Source organism: Microsporum canis, genomic scaffold, assembly GCF_000151145.1.
Source record: "Microsporum canis CBS 113480 supercont1.2 genomic scaffold, whole genome shotgun sequence".
Classification (NCBI taxonomy): Eukaryota; Fungi; Ascomycota; class Eurotiomycetes; order Onygenales; family Arthrodermataceae; genus Microsporum; species Microsporum canis.
The window spans coordinates 3081086-3102958 of NW_003299168.1; the positions used below are offsets into that span (position 1 = coordinate 3081086).

General features: G+C 48.9%; 7 protein-coding genes across 7 annotated transcripts; 6 read left to right on the top strand and 1 right to left on the bottom strand.

Moving 5' to 3' along the window:
• Window positions 1-11: 11 nt before the first annotated feature.
• On the bottom strand, window positions 12-1972 carry MCYG_02609 (protoplast regeneration and killer toxin resistance protein; the record flags this gene model as incomplete). Its single annotated transcript, XM_002849629.1, has 3 exons — window positions 12-49; window positions 109-312; window positions 370-1972. 3 exons carry the CDS (start codon window positions 1970-1972, stop codon window positions 12-14), a joined length of 1845 nt encoding a protein of 614 aa, XP_002849675.1.
• A 1628-nt stretch (window positions 1973-3600) lies between these two features.
• Window positions 3601-7277, top strand: MCYG_02610 (chitin synthase D; the record flags this gene model as incomplete). The annotated part of the gene is made up of 2 exons (XM_002849630.1): window positions 3601-7096; window positions 7171-7277. The coding sequence occupies 2 exons, from the start codon at window positions 3601-3603 to the stop codon at window positions 7275-7277; spliced, it is 3603 nt and encodes a 1200-aa protein (XP_002849676.1).
• Window positions 7278-10065: 2788 nt separating this feature from the next.
• On the top strand, window positions 10066-13007 carry MCYG_02611 (WD repeat protein; the record flags this gene model as incomplete). The annotated part of the gene is made up of 2 exons (XM_002849631.1): window positions 10066-11739; window positions 11811-13007. The coding sequence occupies 2 exons, from the start codon at window positions 10066-10068 to the stop codon at window positions 13005-13007; spliced, it is 2871 nt and encodes a 956-aa protein (XP_002849677.1).
• Window positions 13008-14249: 1242 nt separating this feature from the next.
• Window positions 14250-15271, top strand: MCYG_02612 (conserved hypothetical protein; the record flags this gene model as incomplete). The annotated part of the gene is made up of 3 exons (XM_002849632.1): window positions 14250-14705; window positions 14780-15066; window positions 15241-15271. The coding sequence occupies 3 exons, from the start codon at window positions 14250-14252 to the stop codon at window positions 15269-15271; spliced, it is 774 nt and encodes a 257-aa protein (XP_002849678.1).
• Window positions 15272-15471: 200 nt separating this feature from the next.
• Window positions 15472-17375, top strand: MCYG_02613 (Atg22B-1p; the record flags this gene model as incomplete). Its single annotated transcript, XM_002849633.1, has 4 exons — window positions 15472-15669; window positions 15764-16571; window positions 16734-16822; window positions 16884-17375. The coding sequence occupies 4 exons, from the start codon at window positions 15472-15474 to the stop codon at window positions 17373-17375; spliced, it is 1587 nt and encodes a 528-aa protein (XP_002849679.1).
• A 313-nt stretch (window positions 17376-17688) lies between these two features.
• Window positions 17689-18714, top strand: MCYG_02614 (GTP-binding protein ypt5; the record flags this gene model as incomplete). The annotated part of the gene is made up of 4 exons (XM_002849634.1): window positions 17689-17745; window positions 17940-17966; window positions 18037-18228; window positions 18313-18714. The coding sequence occupies 4 exons, from the start codon at window positions 17689-17691 to the stop codon at window positions 18655-18657; spliced, it is 621 nt and encodes a 206-aa protein (XP_002849680.1).
• Window positions 18715-19414: 700 nt separating this feature from the next.
• MCYG_02615 (mitochondrial protein) lies at window positions 19415-21598 on the top strand (the record flags this gene model as incomplete). Its single annotated transcript, XM_002849635.1, has 3 exons — window positions 19415-19519; window positions 19588-21471; window positions 21572-21598. 3 exons carry the CDS (start codon window positions 19415-19417, stop codon window positions 21596-21598), a joined length of 2016 nt encoding a protein of 671 aa, XP_002849681.1.
• Between the last annotated feature and the right edge of the window lie 275 nt (window positions 21599-21873).

Consider the following 21873-nt stretch of genomic DNA (forward strand, 5'->3'; position numbering starts at 1 on the left):
GAGAAGGAGTGTTAAAATAGACCGAATCGTTTTCCTTTTGGTTTATCCCCTGTAGTAGCATTGTTAGTACATGCATTATAGATACGGGGGCTGAACGGAGGGACGAACCATTTTTAGTGAGACGGCGGGAAGCGGCAGAGGCAGGGTCAGCTCCAGAAGCGGCAGCTCGGATGGCGGCTATACGATGCTTTGCCCTCTCATCACCATGGTCTGCGGCGCGGACGTACCATACGTTCGCCTCTAGAGGGTCACGACGACATCCTATGCCCATCTCGGTGAAGTAGCCGACTGCGTACTCTGCTTTCGCCAGGCCTGATATGGTATTAGTATGTATACTGATAAAAAAGAGTAAACATGCATAGGACTCACCGCACTCGGCAGCCCGTCTAGCCCATTCGTAGGATTCGTTCTCGTCCTTTTCCAGGATCGGTTCGGCGCCGACCATGAACCACGCACACAAGGCCATCATGGCCATCGGGTGGCCTAGCTGTGCTGCCCCGGTATAGAAATGCACGCTCAGGGCCGGATCTCGAGGGCAATTGAGCTTTCCGTGCTCGTAGGCATCACCCATACGGTAGCTAGCCTCCGCATGTCCTAGCTCCGCACTCTTCGTGAACAGCTGTGCTGCGTAGGACTCGTCCTGGAAGACATCGTCTCCGTATCCTGCCTCGTGTAGCAGGCCCAGTTCAAAAGGTGCAGCATTGTACTGGACATCAGCGGACTCAGCAGCTCGCTTGAGCCAGGTGAGTCCCTCACGGTATCGTTTTACCAGCCCCATATCTCCGGCTAGACAAGCACGACCGAGCCTGGCCATAGCCCCCGGGTGGTTTTTAGAGGCAGCCTGGCGGTAGAACTGCACAGCCTTGGCGCCATCCTGTTTACTTCCCCAGCCGAACTCGTAGCAGAGGGCGGCACGGTATCCGGCTTCGGCGTGGCCATGCTTACTTGCCGCAACAAAAAGTTGGAAGGCTTTGTCATGGTCCGGTTTGCCCTTGTTGAAGAGACCGGAGGCAAGACCGTCGGCAAGGTAGTACTGTGCGTAAGGGTAACTTCTGTCCGACAGGCGCTGCAGGATCCCCTTGGCTTCACGGAGCAGCTCAGCACGCGAGATTTCCCCCTTTGCTGGGTTGTTGTTGTTGTTGTTGTTGCTGCTGCTGCTGCTGCTGCTGTTGTTGTTATTGTTGTTGTTGTTCCCTTCTGCTGCCTCGGCCTGGTCTATGTCCTGGGCGGCATGTATCATGAAGACGGCAAACTCGTACTGGGCGCCAGGGTCGTTGGTCTTCTTCACGTTGGCCAGATACATGTCAAAGGTCTGCTTCTGGCTGAGCAGGGACGCATTGTTGCCCACGGCTGAGCGTAACTGGGCGTTGCTGAAGGCATTGGCGGCTGGAGGAGGTTGCGGGTAAGGCACATTCAGCAAATCGACAAAGGAGAGTGGGCGGATATCTGAGTGGGAGTGGGAGCTGCCCGCGCGGGTATGTGGGGAGCGTCTGCTGGAGTGAGGGATGCCCAGATAGTCACCGTGGATGTTGCGGTTGCTAGAAGAGCGAGAGGAGATGCTGGCACTTGCACTGGCACTCCGGACATGCTCGTGAAAAGGCTGGTGGTGGTACTGGAGCGGCTGGTACGGCTCGATACTTTCGTCACTCTCTCTCCTGTCATCCGCAGTCTGTCTGTCCGGGCTGTCCGTCCGTGGTCCATCACCATCGCCGTCGATTCGTCCTTCTGCCGTCCGTCTGCCGCTCTCCTGAGTGTCGTGTAGCTGACCGTTGGTGGTATGGCCCATCTCTGCACTGGAAGGCTGTGGTTGCGGTATGCCAGCGTCTATCCTCACTGGCGAGACAGGTCCTCCGTGAATAACAACACTGCTGTCCTGGCCATCCGGTGGCAGGACCGGGTGAGGTTTCCTCGTCGGTGTCGAGCGCAGGTAGACGGGCAGCGGAGGCGAGAGAGGCGGAGGCTGGCTGCCCATGTTTCGTCTTTTGTTTTTCCTTGTAATCGATATATATATATCAAGGAATCCCCCCGTACAATATCCTGATTAAGTGTATAATTTCACCGCCAATCGGTGCAGCTGGATGAGAACTCCCTCTCTCATCCACCGGTTATTACAATGCAGCCTCCGTTCGACGCAAGTTTTGTTTTCTGATAGCCTTTCGAAATAAAAAATACCGTTGTTCCTGTCTATTAGAAGTCAGACTCCAACCTACAACGAAGCCAACAACGAAGGGACAAGGAGCAGGGTCTTACCGGGCCTTTTTCAACGAAAGAACAGGACCATGACGGCTGAGAGAGAGAAAAGAGAGAAGAGCCTTTTTTTTCCCCCCTGGTGGAGTTTTGGGCGAAAAGATCTGAGCCACGGTGGTTTTCCTTCTACGGGCGTTTATAAAGGAGGAAGCAGAGCAAGCCACCCAACTAGGCTCTTTGGTTAGCGAAAAGGCCGTGTGAAAGCGAAAGAAAGGCCCTTTTTTCTTTTCTTTTCGTGAGAATCAGGCAAACGAGCGTAGACGGAAGAAGCGAGAGAAGTCTTTTTCGTCCTGTTGGCTTGTCTGTTCGTTGGTGGCTGTGGTGAGGCTCGCTGGTTGTTCCTTTTTCGATGTCTTCGATGTTTGGCTTAGTTTATACGAGAACAGCCGCGGGAGCCAGCGAGCAGAACCCAGGCTGCGAGAGAGAAACACGCTATGATATTACTTCATATTACATCCTTACATGCAGGATGCATAAACTGCTAAACCAAACTACTTTGTCCCTATATTTAGAGTCAAGAGGAAGCGCTGGCAGGAGTGGAGGCTGTTTCGCTTACTAGCGAGCTGATATTACAGGATGACGAGAGAAGCCCAGCAGTAAGGAGGAATATAACGAATCCTCCATGGTATATCTATGCAGTGACGCCCATTTGATGATAATCAAGAGCAAAAGTCGACTTTTATAGATCTGAGACATGCAAGAAAAACCAGCCGTTGAGCCCCCTTTTTTTTTCATTCTCCCTCTTCCTTCTACCGTGTTAGGCACATCTGCTGCAATGTATCTACATCTGTCGTCAGTCTACATCTACCCAGCTACCTATCTATGCGTATGGATATAGATATAGCAAGGGTAAGAAGATATAAAATATCGATGTTGATGCTGTATCGATGTATATGTAACGAGTATTGGTTACACGTATTGTAAGTACGGAACCCCGCAAAGTCTATCCAAGGCTGGCCGGTAACTTGTGTAACGGTCATACCGGTAAACTTACTCGTTGCCCGCGAAACCAAACCAAAAAAACCGAGACTTTTTTCCTTCTTTTGAACTTCAACTTCGACTTCTTCGTAACAAGACAGAGACAGCAGACAGACCGACAGCAGACAGACAGACAGACAGCAGATAGACGGACGGACGGACGACAGCAGACAGTCGAGATAGTCTCATGACGGCCTGAGTGCCCTTCGTTTCTCTCTCAGTGCCTATACCGTCGCTCGTTATCCCGTTTGTTGATGTTGTGTTGACCCCCCTAAGCCAACTTCACCACCCACGACATAGCACTACGACGGCGATAGCTTCATGCTGTAGAGACAAGGGGAAGACAGTGAATGAGCCGCAGGACAGAGCTATAGGATGTCCCTTCCCCAGCGGCCAGGGGCTTCCTCGTCCTCGCCCCGTCAGCCGTCCTTCCGCGACTCCTACCAGCGCCGTCGGCCAGACATCGAGTCCGCCAGCCCTTCGCCCTCGCCCTCGCCCGCTGCTGAGCTCAGTCGCAAGCGCAGTCTGGTGCGCCCCGAACGCCACAGGATCAGTCGCGACCATCCAAACTACCACTACCGCCAGCATGCCCAGAACATGTCCGTCTACCCTTCCACCACGGGCAACGACCCCGTCTACGAGGAGTCCGAGACCCCGGAGCTGGCAGACACCACCGAGACCGTCAGTTCCGGCAGCACCGGCCTCAAGAGCCTCACGAAGCCTGAACGGAACACCACCAGCATGGAACGGAACCCCAGCATAGACGTGAACTCGGTTCCGTCCACCACCGGACCTACCTCCGCCCATCCTGCCAGGCATCCAGAGTCGGAGCAAAGACGCATGCAGCGGAAGCTCTCCCGCAAGGCATCCAAGTCGACCAAGGAGGAGAGGCGTCTGGAGGAGAAGAGGCGTCAGGAGGTGGACAACATCAAGCCCCCTAGCTTGTGGAATGTCTACTGCGGCATGGTCACCTTTTGGGCCCCCGATTTCATTTTAAAGTGCTTTGGCATGCCGGCCAAGGCACAGCGGAGAGCTTGGCGCGAGAAGATGGGCCTCATCAGTCTTATCCTGCTCATCTGCGGCTTTGTTGGATTCCTCACCTTCGGCTTCACCCAGGTCGTCTGTAGCGCTCCGCCCTTGCGTCTCAAGGTCAACGAGGTCGACCAGGGTTACATGATCTTCCATGGAAGGGCCGTCAACCTCGCTGAGTCCAAGCATCCTGCCGTGCTTGGGCTCCCTGATTCGTCTGTGGTCGTCTTCTCCGGTGATGGATACGGTGGGCAGGACGGTAGTTTTCTCTTCCAGAACGTCAATGGCGCCTGCAAGGGGATGATCACACCAAAACCGGGGTCTGATATTCCTTCAAATAGCGATGGTGATATGGGCTGGTATTTCCCCTGCGTGACCTTCAACCAGGATGGCTCGACAGAGCCCAACTTCACCGCCCCAGCGTACCTGGGCTACAAGTGCCATACCTCTGCGGTTGCTCGGGAGGCCTTCTACAATCTATATGCCACCGGTGAGGTCTACTTTTCCTGGGATGATCTCAAGAACAAGAGCAGAAACTTACTCGTCTACTCGGGTAATGTCCTCGACCTTGATCTGCTCAGATGGTTCAACTCCAGCGATGTTTCCTACCCGTCCCGCTTCGACCAGCTCAGGGAGAGCAAAGAGTTGCGCGGTATCGATGTCACCCACCGTTTCCAGACTGGACCTGAGAAGAGGATGTTCAAGTGTCTAACCGAGATCATCAAGGTCGGATCTATAGACACCGAGACTGTCGGATGTATTGCTTCCAAAGTCGTCCTCTACATCTCCCTTGTCTTCATTCTCGCCGTTGTCGTCGTCAAGTTCCTCCTCGCTCTAGCCTTCCAATGGTTCCTTGCTCGCCGGTTTGCCGCCCCCAAGACTGCCATGGATCCCAGCTCCAAGGAGCGGAAGCGCCAGATCGAAGACTGGAGTAATGATATATACCGCCCTGGGCCCCGCCTGGCGGATCCCGCCATGCCAGATCGCTCCAGCAAGCGTGGATCTACCATCTTCCCGACCACCTCACGATTCTCTAGCCCCTATGTTGTCGGCGCAAACAAACAGCGAAATGCCATCACGACAATGTCAAGCCAGAATAACGCCAACCGCCTGAGTGCTGCACCTATGTACAAGCTTAGCGGCAACACCAGCCAGGGCACACTCAGCGCTGACCCCCGTCATAGTCTTGTTGGTAGCCGGACCAGCCTGATGGTCCCCGGGCATGACCCGCGCTACTCCACCATCAGCGATATCGAAGGTCAGGGCCCTGCGGAATTCATTCACGAGTCGGTTGTGCCACAGCCTCCACCAGAGTGGCAGCCGTTTGGTTACCCCTTAGCCCATACTTTATGTCTGGTTACCGCTTACTCTGAAGGCGTGGAAGGTATTCGCACCACCTTGGATTCTATTGCCATGACGGATTATCCCAACAGCCACAAGACCATTATCGTTATCTGTGATGGTATAATCAAGGGTAAGGGCGAGTCCACCTCGACCCCCGACGCTGTTCTCAGCATGATGGGTGACCATGCCGTACATCCAGATGATGTCCAGCCCTTCTCCTACGTTGCTGTAGCATCCGGTTCAAAACGTCATAACATGGCCAAGATCTACGCAGGGTTCTACGACTACGGTCAAGACTCCGTTGTCCCACCAGAGAAACAGCAGCGCGTGCCGATGATGGTAGTTGTCAAATGTGGAACCCCTGATGAGGCTAAGAAGAGCAAGCCTGGAAACAGAGGTAAACGAGACAGCCAGATTATCCTCATGTCCTTCCTGCAAAAGGTCATGTTCGACGAGCGGATGACAGAGCTTGAGTTTGAGATGTTCAACGGCCTATGGAAAATCACCGGTATTTCCCCAGACTTCTATGAGGTAGTCCTCATGGTAGACGCAGATACCAAGGTCTTCCCCGACAGTCTCACCCACATGCTCTCCGCCATGGTCCGCGACCCCGATATCATGGGCCTCTGCGGCGAAACCAAGATCGCGAATAAGGCCGACAGCTGGGTCACTATGATCCAGGTGTTCGAGTACTTCATCTCACACCACCTGTCTAAGGCGTTCGAATCCGTCTTTGGAGGTGTCACCTGTCTTCCAGGCTGTTTCTGTATGTATCGTATCAAAGCTCCCAAGGGAGGGCAGAATTACTGGGTCCCTATCCTCGCCAATCCAGATGTGGTCGAACATTACTCTGAAAATGTCGTGGATACGCTGCACAAGAAGAATCTTTTATTGCTGGGTGAGGACAGGTACCTGTCAACGCTCATGCTCAGGACCTTCCCCAAGCGTAAACAAGTCTTTGTTCCCCAAGCGGTATGCAAGACAACCGTGCCCGACAAGTTTTCCGTTCTGCTCTCTCAGCGTCGTCGTTGGATTAATTCTACCGTCCATAACCTGATGGAACTCGTCCTCGTTCGCGACCTATGTGGCACATTCTGTTTCAGCATGCAGTTTGTCGTCTTCATGGAACTCATTGGAACACTTGTCCTCCCAGCAGCTATTGCCTTCACCTTTTACGTCGTCATCATATCCATCGTCCATTCACCAGTGCAGATAATCCCACTTGTCCTCCTGGCACTTATCCTGGGTCTCCCTGCCGTTCTGATCGTAGTCACTGCACACCGCCTATCATACGTCCTCTGGATGCTGATATACCTGCTCTCCCTACCAATTTGGAACTTCGTGCTACCTACATACGCCTACTGGAAATTCGACGACTTCAGCTGGGGAGACACCCGTAAGACCGCGGGCGAGAAGACGAAGACTGCAGGAATCGAGTACGAGGGTGAATTTGATAGCAGTAAGATAACAATGAAGCGGTGGAGAGATTTCGAGAAAGGTATGTCTTTGTTTCCATTTGCCTGATTTGTTTGTTGGTGGCTACTGGACGGGTGATACTAACCATCTCTGTAGAACGCCGAATTCGAAATGCAAACGCAGCCGGTCATCACCATACAAATTCCTCGTTTTCTAACTACGCTCATAATTCCGTGTATGGTGGATACTCTGACTACCAATGAAGACACTGAATTGAGCATGTGTGTTTCCTTTTTTCTTTTATATTTTTACTTATGTTTGCTTTTTTCCCCTGCCCGGACGTTCAAAACCCAAATCTACTACCCAATATCGTTTCTGTCATTTTTACTGCCATTTAACCCGTTACCCTTTATACCTCTTCTCAACTGCGACGAGCCACGAAAGCTTCACATAGTTATTATCTATGTTCTGCCTTGACTTATTAACCTTTGATATACCACCGAACTCTCTATACTTGTACTAACTAGTAATATTTTTGTCTTCTCTCTTAAATCCGTTTGCGATTGCTTCCATAGTGTTTATTCTTGGTTAATGGCCTTGTCATTTTGCTTTCTCGGAGTCAAGTGTACATCGCATTATACTTCTTTTTTTTACCATTTTTGTTCGTTCCGTTTGTAGGTAGATGTATATACAAATACACGGATATACAAGACTTCATTTATATTACTCTCCTCACCTTTTGAAACGAACTTATGTAAGGTACGTAAGCCCTCCTAGGCCCCTTATCCGTGCTAGCAAACGGGCAACCCACGGATGTATACATATTACATAAGTAAATACAATGTACAATTCCATTGCCTTTTTATATCTTAGGGGATATAAGATCGTAGCCTGCAGATTCCGTGTTTGGCATATCATGCATGAAGACATCCCTGTCTGTGCATGTTAGCAAGCCGGGGGGGGGGGGTTGGGAAAAATAAGTACTACATAGCGTGTATGTGTCTAGCCATCGGGCTGCCCTCTTGGGCATCCAGCAGCCATGCAGTGTAATGCAGGGGGGACAAGAGGGAAGCTGCGTCAAGACTGCAACGGTGGGCGTGGCGGGTTTAAATCTGTGAACCGTGTAATGTATGGATTGGTTTGCTATACGGAGTAAGCCGTGTACGCAATGCAGGGGTAAGGAAAAGCAGAAGACACACCTTGTACAGAAAGCAAGGCTGCCATCTGTCGTGCAACTCCACCGTATATCTCGGGCGGAACCCTGTGTCTGGATATGTCTAGAAATATAATAATATGTTCCGGCTGGAGTGTGTAATGTATGTGCTATGTATGGATGCTTGCTGGGTTGATTCGCTGCTCTCCCGCTCCCGTGCCGCGATTGAGCAGGCATGCGGTAGCGAGTGTTACCCGCCCCCTCTCACATCATGCGCCCCATCATGCATTCGGCATGCATCTGCTGTCAAAAGGAGATGCATCCCTGCAGCCCCTGGGTCCTTTTTCCCGTTCGAACACTGTTATCCATAGAAAACCCAACATGTGAATCATAACATTTGTATATATATAATGACTTTCACATATGTGTATACACAACTCTTAAGCTCCAAACCTTTTTTATATAACTTTAAGGCTCTGCTACGTCCTAAAGGGGCTAGGGCAAGCCGGTGATCACATGACATCGGATCTCGGCGTTTCTTTCCTTGCGCGGGGCGAAAGTCGAGAACTCAAAGAAGAAAAGAAGGACAAACGCCGTAAAAAAAGGGTAGCGACATCAACAACAACAACATCAGACAAACGAGATCCGCAGCCTCGTCGAGGTCGAGGTCGAGGTCGAGAGGCTTGGTGGTTGTTTCGGCAGTGACAGGCTGACGGGAGGTCAGCAGTGGCAACTCCTGATCCCGCTTCTCTGTTCCTCTCTTAACTACTTATTCCTCTCTACTCCGCACTCTCAACTCCCCAGCTCTACTATCAACCAGGACTCAGTCAATATTTAATCCCCTGCCGCATCATCACCAGGCCCTGCACTCACATTCTTCTGTTTCTTGGGGAAGAGATAGTCCTTTGGACCGTTTTACAGACATCTTGAACTGTTTGGAAGCTTGACGCTAACTAATACCTACTATATTGGTTGCTTCTTTGCATACTATCCAATCTCCCTCTGCTACTACTACTCTTCTTCTACTGCCCTCAACCTGTCTCTTTACTCCTCTCTGTGTTGTTGTTCACTCTAATTATCTGGTGGTGATAGCAACTAAACCTCACTCTACACTTCCTCACCTCACTTGGTCCTCCGTCTACCTTACCTTGGAGCAGCAACAGCAACACACCTAGCTCTGCTTTCTTGGCCCCTCTAACTCTTCTGGCTTATCTTCTGTGTAACAACACCTCTGTTTTTCTATCTTCTTCCTTTTCTTCTTTTCTCTTCCCTTTTCTTTTCTTTTCCACTATCTCTGATCAGCATATTCCTTTTTTTTAAGCCATAACTCTTGTGGTGGCCAAATCTCAAAGGAAGAAAAAGAAGAAGAATATCTCTCTTAGACCGTCTCTTTATCCAAGGTATGTGTTGTGCTGATTCTTGTTATCTTCTGCTCACCTTTCTGACGCGTTTTTATAGTACTGGAACCTGCCGAGATCTTTAAAACCATCTACCAATCAGGACATAGCCTTATTGAATCTACTATCGTCAAGATTCTAGGGCCTGATCTTTGCTTCTAGGCAAGTCCGGATTCAAGTTAGTGATTAGAGGTCTAGGAGTTATTCATTTACGCGTGAATATCTAAAAGATTCCTTGTTAAAAGATATGGTTGGCCAGCCTGAGACAGGAACTGGGTCATCCTTATCTCAGAGTGCTTCTACTATAGCGGATGATACCACCAAGCAAGAAGATTCAGTTATGAATGAGCAGCTTTCACATAGTAGTGAAACACGTGAAGGTAGCCTGCTTTCCTTTATAATATTCACTCCTATTAATATACTCTATCTAACTTCTTCGCTACTACAGCCTTATCTATCTCTGCTCTGCTATTAGATGAGCTGCCTCTTAGTCTTGCATCTATGCCTCTTGCTTTCTCATCTTCTCCACAAGAGTTTCCCCCAAGTGATAGTTTTTTGTCCGCCTTAGCTCAGGGCAACATACTATTAACACCTTCTAGCCCTGAACAGTTGGCTACTGGCCCGACTTTACCCGTTACCTCGTTTTTACAGAACACTGGTGTATCTGATATAGCTGGCTACACAAATTATAACGATCACGATATGGATCTAACTGTTCCTATTGATGATGGTTTTAACTTTACTACCAACTTTGCACAGGATTCAAGCAATGATACTGATGATGGATGGCAAGACGACCAGTGGGCTGAGCCTCCCGATGGAAGCGGTAGCTTGATCGAAAATTCTGAGCTTTCTGGCTTCGAACTCGACAAGCTTCCTCATCCCAGAGTAGGCATGGCTAATGGCTCGGTTTCTACCGACTCTGAACAAGATGCCAACGACGCCGAGCATTTTTATCCATCTGACGACGAAGACTCGTACCACGGCTCAGAGAGCATCTGTGGCAAAGCAACTTCCCCCCCTGCTCCGAGGCAAGCAAACGTCGACAACAATAATAACAATGGCCCTATTACTCCGCCAACGGAACAATCTCTGGCCCCACTCAGTATTGTCCAGTTTGCGCTGCCGGATCCTGGCGACAGCTATTTTGATGCGTTTGGTGCTGATGCCGACAACGCAGATCTTTCAATGTATACTGAGAGTATGGATGATAATTTCTTACCCCTTTCCTTCCGTTTAAATTTCCCCCCTGCACCAGCTTCTAATAGTACCGATACACCCCTCACTCAAGTTATGAATTCTCTTATCATTGGTGGTGGCTACGATGGCCTTGACTCTATGCGGCAACTTCATCAAGCGTTTACTCGCTTTATAGAACTAGTTACTAGTTCGGTGGGAATCTTACCTCTTCCGTCTGCTTACTTTCCAAGAATTTGTCAAGTGCTTGGAAAGTTTTCCCATTTACATCAACAGTCAATGGGAATAATGTTACGCTATGGTGTCCAGCTTACCGAACTTGCTGTTCATCTCTTGCGTGCGTCTGGTTGTACTAGTGAGGATGCCGAGGCGTCAGACTTCACAATCCCACCGTTGCCAGATGAAAGTATTGAAGATCTGCTTTCAACTAACGCACAATCTTCTGAGCAAAGCATTATTCCACCACCTGAGAATGAACCTGAACATCAACCTGAACATCACCAACACCTTCCACTGTTAACACAAGAGGAATACGAGACCTTGCATGAACCAACTGACTATTCCCCTTTCTTTATCCCACCCATCATGGTCCTCCATTCCTTTAACTCTTACACTTCAAGCATACTGCTCGCGAATCCCCTTGCTCCTGTTAATAATGCTAACCAAAACAAACCGCCAGCTTTCGAACGTAACTTGACTGTCGAACAGTTTATTCGCCAGTGGTATATCCGCTCCCGCGTTTCTCACGAGCGGCTCGGCGTGAAGGAACCATATCCTCCAATTTCTGGGGAGGCCATTCATGTGTTGCAGTGGCCGAGACCAACCAAGATATCACGCCCTGAAGACCACAAAAATCGCTTGTTTGACATCCAAAATATCCCGTGGACCAGCAAATTGAATGTCGATAGAGCTGAGGCTCGGGCTCTACGCGATCGCTGGTATACATCTTACCATAACCTTCGTTTCCAGCCTCACGGTGTAAGTTTAACCTTCCAGCCTCTCCGTTTTACGCGTATATGGTCTAATCAATATATATATTCCCGTACTAGTTTGCCGTCACTCCACAAGAAAGTGAGAATTACTTCAAAGCCAAGACCATGTATACCAAGTACAAGGCCACCATGGCACATTTTCAACTTCGAAATCTCATGGCTGTGACTGCATCCAATACCGTGCAGTATGTCCATAGAAACAAGGTTTATTCCGTCACTCCATTCTATGACATGCATACTTGTATTGTTGACCTTTCCGAGTCGATCTCCTCTAACCCTGTGGCCGAACCTTTGAAAATCTCCACTATGAAAGCCAAGCATGGAGTCACTGTCGTTGGTGGCTTCAGCGGCGAATATGCATATAAAGGCGAAGTGCACGATTACCAGAAGGTGGAAGGTCGCATCACTAAACACCTTAACGGGATCACGAACCATATCGACATTGTTAAACACCGAACCAGCCGCAACCCCCAGGCCGTGATTGCTTCGAATGATGAATGCATCCGTATCCTTGACTGTGAGACGAACAAGTTTGTCGGGACCCACCGATTTGCTCGGGCTATTAACTGCACTGATACCTCTCCTGATGGCCGCCTTCGCGTTATCGTTGGTGACGCTGCCGATTCTTGGGTTGTTGATAGCGAGACTGGAAAGCCAGTTCAATGCCTCTCTGGCCATCGTGATTATGGGTTTGCATGTGCATGGTCTCCTGATATGCTACACATAGCCACCAGTAACCAAGACAAGACTGTCAACATCTGGGACGCCCGTATGTGGAGGATCCTCCAGACCATTGATTCAGATGTTGCAGGATACCGTTCTCTCCGCTTTTCCCCTGTTGGTGGTGGCCCTCGTACTCTCCTCATGTGTGAGCCTGCGGACCGCATCGTTATCGTTAATGCCCAGACTTATGAATCCCGTCAAGTTCATGATTTCTTTGGTGAGATTGGTGGAGCTGATTTCACTCCTGACGGCGGCAGAATTTGGGTTTCTAACATGGATTCTCGATTTGGAGGTCTTATGGAATACGATCGCATTCAGTGGGGCCAAGAATTTGGTATTGGCCATACTAGACGCTCAAAGATTGAAAGCCGTGGCGACGTCTATCATCCGGATCTGCCTAACGAATGGCTCCCTGAAGCTGATCTTGACGACGACCCACGCTGCGTTTTGAGCGCTGGCGAGCGTAGAATTCGATATGAGAGACTCATGAGCGATACAGAATTTGCAAAACTCAACCGATTCTTGGGATAAAAATTCCCCCCTTGGTCTGGCTTCTTTGGCTTATGCCCTTTGGCTCCGATGCCTTTTTGCATGAATTGAAAAGGATCCGACGATCACGGCACAAGTGACCTCATCCCTTCAAATCTTTCCATCATTGACTTTCCTCTAGCATTCCAAGTTGGTGTTATTTGGAGTCGGGTTATGCTACGACACGGAGTTTTTTCATTTTTCGCACGGGCGTGCCTTTTCCCACAAGCGATACGATAAATATATCGCTTTTATTTTAACGCACAGGAACGACTCACAACGACTCTCAATGACTGGCCACAACGAATTCACGATGCCTTTCCTTCTTAGCACTTTCATTTCCTACTTCCCCTTGAACAAAAAAGAAGAAAAAAAGATCTGTCTCCAACACAATCAATCCCCTGCAACTGTGTTTTTAGTTTCTTTTCTCTCACGGTGGCTCAATCCACTTTCCTTCAGCTTTACAGTGCCAAAAAAAAAAAAAAAAAAACTGTTCATTTCTTTACGGTCGAAAGGGGCGCATCATGCATGGATTCTCAAGACGGCAGGACAATTTTCATGTTTTCCCTTCACTTTACCCCTTTTTCTTTTTCTTCTCTCCACACTTTCTCTGCAAATGGTTCATGGTTAATGGCTTTCTGTGCTTTGCGTTCAATATCATCGGAAACGGAGAAACGGAAACGGAAACGGAAACGGGCTTGTATTCTGGGCATTGCATATTTTACTGGGAGGAGCACTCGGAACACATTGAAACATTTAAAAAGGAACAAAAAAAAGAAACGGAGAATAATCAGGGAACCCTCTTAGCTGACTTAGGTACCTATCAATCGGACAATCTACGTGTTCTCACCATCTTTCTTTTTTTTACTCGATCCGTCAGATTTTTTGACCCGATGTTGACTTGGGCGTCGCGTTGGTCGATTTTCCCCTCACTCCGCTCCACGCATGGGTAAACTCTAGGCACTGCATATCGAATTACGTCGTAGTATAGTTATCTAGTTCACTGCGTGGGCATGTAAATATGTGGCGGTGGTGGTGGTGGTGGGGGAAAAGGGGGCTTAGCAGGTTTGTTTGTTGCCCCTCCAAAGCAACTCGCCACCTCTGGAGTGTGAGTTAGAGCTATATAAGGGGCGAGCTTTTGGTTGCCTCTGGCCTTTCTCCTCGCAAATCAATCGATTCGTCGTCTTAAGTTCACCAGTTCGCCAGCTCATCTCTAGTCTCCCATCTTAAAGCGTGCTCTCTACAATGTCTTACAACGACACTCAGCACCGGGGTGAAGCCGCTGGCTACTACAACCCAGGCGACCTCAGCCTCAACCAGGACCAAGCCGTCAGACAGGCCCAATACCACAAGAACGGCCGCGAAGACCACGAAGACGATGACAGTTCTCTGTTTAGCAAGGCCATGAGCTTCCTGGGTGATAACAAGGAGAAGCTGGGCCGCGAGGACATTGACGAGCAGAAGGTTGTTAACTCCCACCAGAAACTGTACGGGGATGTAGATGACAGGAACGAGAAACATGGTGCAGAGTCTCTGGGCTCCGGAGCAGCAATGCAGGCTCTTAAGATGTTCTTGAACGATGGGAACAAGAACCAGGGTCAAAATCAGAGTCAGGGAGGTGGCGACCAGAACAAGCTTATTGGCATGGCAATGGCTCAGGCCGGCAAGATGTGGGAGCAAAAGAACCAGGAGGGCCGTGTGGTGAGTTATCCAGCTATCTAAAGATCTCTCTACTTGACTCCGTAGCAATTGGTTGCTAATGAATACGGAAACAGGACACTGATAAGCAGACTGCCGTCAACATGGCTGCTCAGTATGCTCTGAAGATGTACCTAAAGGGCCAGATGGGTGGTGGCAGCACTGGAATGGGTGGACTCGGCGGTGGACTTGCTCTTATCTCTAGTGCCCTGGGAGGCGGTGGTGGTCATCAACAACAGCAGCAGCAGAGTGGACTGGCCGCTCTTGCCGGTGCCCTTGGAGGAAGTGGAGGTCAGCAGCAGCAGCAGCAACAACAACAACAGAGCGGAGCTTCCAATCTCCTAAACATGGCTTCGAAGCTCCTGTGAGTGAGAAGTAGATGACGTCTAGCTCTTTTCCTCGGTAATGTTCTTGGTATATTTTGATGTTATTTAACTTATGAATCATGATGTCTACGTGATACCTGCCTGTGCTCAGACACTATTAAGTGCAATTGGTCCCAATAACTTGTCTGTTAGTATGTAACGTCTATATGTAGATGCCGAGGATGTCAAGTTGTTACCTATTAACCCCATCGTCGACAGTTACGTAGTAACTGGCCGATGTTACACTCATCAATCCACTTAAGCGAAGCGCTAGCAAGGAATAGCCTCGTTCAGAGCGGATGATTCGTTGATGATCGGCCTGAGAAGACCGATATAATGCATATAAAGACCCTCAATGGCGATTTCTTTTGATGCATACAAGATGTTGGAAAAATACACACAAGATGGCTGCCAGGCATTCTGAGCTTGATCTCCCTGTCGACGATGCGATACCCAAAGCCAGGGCAGACTCAAGAGATATCGAACCACCAGAGGAGTCCACGACTGATGCACCTGATACAAGATACCAGACCACTAAATGGGAGATTTGGGCATATTATGCGTGTGTTGCCCTCTTATTTTTCCATGAAATGGATAAATGGGTTCCCCAGCTACTACAGCATCAACATTTTCACACAGTTGCTGACAATACTCCTACAGTTACTACGTGGGGAATAATGGACTGACTCTATTCAGTGGGTTTCTACGTCAAACAATCACAATATAACGGATGCTCACTTATGCGAAGACTTTGCTCCTACTGCATTCCAGAACCTGCTCTCTCAGGCCGCAGGGCCTGGTGGAACTTTGGTATTTGCTGGCTCCAGACGAACGATCAATAGCATCGTGCTTCTGAGCAACGGCATATCGTTTGCGATTCAGGCTCTCGTCTTCCTCTGTATTGGTAGCTTTGCTGATTTCGGCACCTGGAGGCCAAATATACTCATCGTGCTGTCTATAATCGCATACGCGGTTGGGTTTGGATGGATTGATGTCCATACGTCTGAGAAGTGGCACATCGCGTCAGGCCTTTACATTGTGGGCCTCATCGCCTACCAGACATGTCTGACCTTCTGGACTGCCGCATTTCCCGGGCTGGCGAGGAATACGGAGGAAATTCGACAAAGGGCCGATGAGCTTCGTGCGGGACATATCACTAAAGATGAATATGATGCTGCTGATTCTATGAAGCGAAGCCAGTTATCGAATGTAGCGTTTTATGTCCAGTCTGTCGGCGAAGTGTTCATTCTGGCAGTGATCGTGGGCATCATGTTCGCGTTGGATGTAAATGCCAGCGAAGCCAATAATAACAGGGGACTGAGCGTTCTTATTGCCTTTGCGACGGCGGTTTGGCTGGTCCTGTCAATTCCATGGTTTATTCTAGAAAAACGACGACCGGGACAAAAGTTGGAGGGGAAGAATATCGTTCTGGCTGGTTTAAGCCAGTTATACCGTGCAGCAACAGAGATCTGGTCCCTAAGGCAGAGCTTGTTTTATCTTGTCGGTATGTCCTCCATTTCATTCTTCCCTCCTGTACCTTGGGGAAGAGCTTTGAGGGTATTAAACCATCCCTCAGCAAGTTTACGTGTAAAATATTTGTCCAAACAAAGTGTTAACATGTCGAGTTAAGGATACTTTTTGCTCGGAGATTCTCTAAATACTACAGTGACGGTGATTGCAACTCTTCAAAATAGCATTGTTGCGTATAACACGCTCCAGTTAACATATCTCCTTATTGTTGGTATCACTTCTCAGGTAAGTAATAGACGCCATTTGGGATAATGAACCTATCTGATCATCCCGGATTCCTATACAGGCCATCGGAATCTATGCCTTCTGGGCCATACAGCAACGCTTCAACTTACAACCCAAGACCATGTTCAATGTTATCGCCATTGCAATCATCCTCCTTGACGGCTGGGGGATGGTGGGTATCTGGACCTCTAAGTTTGGATTCCACAAGGCCTGGGAAGTTTGGGCCTACCAGGCTTTTTATGGCCTCTTCGTCTGCCCGTGGTACAGCTACAGCCAGATCATGATATCAGAAGTGACTCCCAGAGGCAAAGAGTTTCTCTTCTTCAGTCTATTCAGCATCATCGGCAAGACGTCTTCTTTCATCGGGCCTCTGGTTTCAAGTGCCATCATAGATGCATCGCCATCGGGGAACAACTCGACCCCTTTCTATTTCCTGTTTGCTCTTAGTGTAGCTAGTTTCGTTTTCCTCTTCTTCTTCGTTGATATACCGACCAGCCGGAAGGAACAGGAGATCTTTCTGGCCAAAGAGAGGGCAAGGCTTATAGTTAGATAGTTAACTCGTATGTACGGAGTATACTATGTATGCAAATTTAATCGTATTTTACATGAATGTCTTCAGAGTGATAGAATGTTTCACGTGATATGACATAAGCAGCTTCTCCGTCATCTGACGACAAGCCCGAGAAGAAGCAAAGCAAATTAAAGCAACAAGCATCATCATCATCATCATCGAAAGCCACTCTCTATCGACACATCGGGACAGCTTTGCCGGCATAACAGTTGTTCATCTCACCCACTTACTGCGACTTGCTGGACCCCAGACCTCCGCCCACTCTCCGCCAAGTTACCTGTTTAGGAACGAAACCATGGCTTCAAGGGCACCTGGAGGCCGGCCTAGTGCTAGATTCGCCCAGTTTAAGCTTGTCCTTCTCGGTATGCCTTCTCTCCCAGAATATAGAATACGATCTTTGGATGCTGGATGCTGGATGCTGGATGCTAACAAGTGTATTTTTATATAGGAGAATCAGCTGTTGGAAAGGTAAATTTGCTATCCCTTGATTAAACGGGTGGTGGCATATCGGTATAGGGAAATTTACTGACGGCTGCCTAACAATAGAGCTCGCTGGTTTTGCGATTTGTGAAAGTGGGTAGAATTACTTTCCTATACCAACTCAAGTTTGTCTTGCCAGTTGTGTATTGACCGTGTGCTTTAGGACCAATTTGACGACTATCGAGAGTCTACTATCGGCGCTGCATTTCTTACACAGACTATATCACTCGATGAAACGACTACAGTAAAGTTTGAGATATGGGATACCGCTGGTCAGGAAAGATATAAATCACTCGCACCCATGTACTATCGAAATGCCAACTGTGCCGTCGTTGTCTATGATATAACTCAGGCTGTAAGACTCTCCGGCCTGTTCTACTCTCATAGTCTCTCGTTTATTACTTGTATTGCTAGGGACTAACAGATTGTGCTGAATTAGGCATCTCTTGACAAGGCCAAGTCATGGGTAAAGGAGCTTCAGAGACAGGCGAACGAAAACATTATCATTGCGCTGGCCGGAAACAAGCTTGATCTCGTCAGTGAAAGTCCGGACAAGCGCGCTGTCGAAACCGCTGATGCGGCTGCCTATGCCAAAGAAGCTGGTCTGTTGTTTTTCGAAACCTCTGCGAAGACGTCGACGAACGTACGGGAACTATTTACCGCTATTGCGAAGAAGCTACCTCTCGACCAGGCTGGTCCACGAAATCTGCGGGCAAACCCAAGACCGGGCGTTGACTTACGCCCGGAGTCGGCGAATACCCAAGGAGGAGCATGCAGCTGCTGAGTGCATTAGAGGATATCTTTGTTTATTCATTATCCATCATGACTGTTTGGAACGCACACGGAAAACGAAGAAGTGGAAATAAATGGCGAGAGAAGAAACCTAACGTGGCTCCAAGGTACAACGATAGTATCATCTGATATGGTTTAATTGCCGTCCTTTCCCTTCGATATAATTCCATGTCCCCCAGGCCTCGAGACAATAACTGGCAATTTCTTGGAACAGTCCCTCAGACTACCGTGGTTTCTTACCTTATTATACACAGCTCTTGATGGGTTTTCTTTCTCTCTCTCTTTTCTCTCTATTAGATATCGATTTGCGGCGCGTGTTTCCTCTTGCTATCTACGATTTAATTATCTTTTACTTTTTCCCCCTTGTCATGCAGCTCTGCCCTGGTGTTCATATTGGTTTCTACTATTCACGTTGTAATTTGTTACGTCTTCCTGTTATTATTATTCCATGACCTCAGTATCCAGCAAGTATAATGAATTAGGCCACCGTTGACCATTCGAGGCACTACTGAATGGAATCATATGAATATAAAGCTCTTCGTCGTCTCTACCATGCGTATAGAGCAAAGACTGTGTGGATGCTTAAAACAGCGATGAAACAGCTTAAAGCGGCGCTAAAAGAAACCACTTTTTGTTGCACCAAAACATCCGACGTCGCCTTCTCTTCTCTCACACACACTCTGTATTCATCTCATGAGCCGACAACCATTCAGCCCTTGTCGACCATCTAGCGGCAGATAAGTCCCAGTATGCTGCGCAACTCAATTGCGCCGTCCCGAGGGCTGGGTTCGCTGGCCCGGCAAAGAGCCGCCGGTCCATGGTTAACTACATCCAGACGAAGCCTCCTAGGAAAGGTTTGTAGAGCGTCTATCAATCATTCCTTGATAATTAATAGCTAACGACGCATTATCTTACCGTATAGAGGGGCTACAGTAAAGCCAGAAGCGCTGGCTGGCCTTATGAGAGCTCAATTAGACCCGGGACCGCTGTATTACCAACCAGGAAAACCTCATGTGCCACATTTACAAGCAGCGCAACACTTCGTGAGAACGAGCCCAATGTTCGATCACCGCCTTCTCCCTCTTCCGCCTCAGCTATAACGCCAGAAGGTGTTTCAAAACCACCACCGTCATCGCCTGCCGCCCAGGGTCTGACATCGCCTGGCTCATCGGTAAACCCGCCGGAACCCCCAAAGACCCAAACTGGCGCTCCTCCTCCTCCACCACCCCCTCCTCCTGCTCGTAAGGCCAAGGGGAAATTCACCAGGTTCCTATTGTACCTGGTTCTCACCACTGGAGTAGCCTATGCCGGAGGTGTGTGGTTTTCTCTTAAATCCGATAACTTCCATGACTTTTTCACGGAATATGTTCCCTATGGTGAGGAGGCGGTATTGTATCTCGAGGAGCTTGATTTCCGTCGCCGTTTCCCAAACGCTACCCGACATATTAACACCCGGCCTGCCGCTCCTCGAGACGAGGGTGAGAAAGTGACCATCCCAAGCAAGAGCGGCGTTTCTTGGAAGGTAGCCGAGAAGGAAGGTGGCAGTGATGTATCTCAAAAGGGAAGACATATGAGTGCTTTGGATGCCGAAACTTCTCGTACTACGGATAAGTCGAAATCTGCACCAAAACGCCCAGCTAGCGAAGACAAGGTTGTTTCTGAGACTACTGGCACTAAGAAGGATAAAAGCAACGAAAGAGTCCCAGTTACCGATACTAAGAAACCCGCTGTTTCGCTTGATGAGCCGAGAAAGCCCGCTGTTCCTACCGTTTCCAGCATTGAGCCATTAGCTGCTCTACAAGATGATGCAACTATTCAGGAGTTAACAAAGATTGTTAACGGTCTTATCACTGTTATAAATGCGGATGAATCGGCTTCTAAGCTTGCTGCCCCGCTCACCAAAGCAAAGGAAGACTTCTTGAAACTTGGAGAACAAATCTCTAGAATCAAGGAGGAAGCCCTTGCTGCGGCCAAGGAAGAGATTAATAACGCACACCTGGAATTTGATCGATCTGCGACTGAACTTGTCCGACGGATCGATGAAGTTCGTGCGGAAGAGGCTGCCCAGTATCGTGAGGAATTTGAGATGGAGCGTGAGAAGCTTGCGCACTCTTACCAGGAAAAGATCAAGACTGAAATCGAGCGGGCCAACGCAGTGGCTGAGCAGCGACTTCGAAACGAGTTAGTTGAGCAAGCAATTGAAATGAACCGCAAGTTCCTTAACGATGTCGAGACACTTGTTGAAAAGGAGCGTGGAGGCCGCCTTAGCAAACTGTCTGAGCTCACTGCCCAAGTTGCCGAGCTTGAGAAATTGACTGCTGGCTGGAACGAAGTGATTGGCGCAAACCTGACTACCCAACAGCTTCAAGTTGCGGTTGATGCGGTTCACACCGCCCTTGAGAGTGATAGCATGCCCAGACCGTTCATCAATGAACTGCTTGCGGTCAAGGGCCTCGCAGGTCAGGACCCAATTGTGAATGCGGCCATCTCCTCGATAAACCCTACCGCATACCAGCGTGGAATCCCATCTACTTCCCAGATCATTGACCGTTTCAGACGAGTTGCCAACGAAGTCCGTAAAGCAAGCCTGCTCCCCGAAGATGCTGGTGTCGCTAGCCACGCAACGAGCTATCTGATGAGCAAGGTTATGTTCAAAAAGGAAGTTTCCTCTAGCGGGGATGATGTCGAGAGCATACTCACCCGCACAGAGAAGCTGCTTGAAGAGGGCAACTTGGACGAAGCTGCTCGTGAAATGAACGCACTTCGCGGATGGTCGAAGTTATTAAGCAAGGATTGGCTGGCTGATGTGAGAAGGGTTTTGGAAGTTAGGCAAGCAATGGATGTAAGTCTACTATGGTCCTCTAGCTGAACTCTCCCTCTTTCTCCCCTTCTACCTTTATAACAAGCAATGGATGCTAACTCAGGCTCTCTAGGTCATTCAAACGGAAGCCCGTCTAAAGTGCCTCCAGTTTGAAAGCTTGGGACATTAGTGCCATGACATTTCCTTAACCGCCTTTGCATTCAAAAGCACCTTTTATCGTCTTAGACCTTTAGTTTCTTCTGTAAAACAGATCTCAATTGTATCTACTAGAATTGCAAAACGTAATTACTGGACCATCAAGTCGTGTATTCCTATTCATACTCCTATATCGCTCGCGCCACAAAAATAGTTTAGTAATATGTGGCGCGGTGGTCATGTGACGTGTTT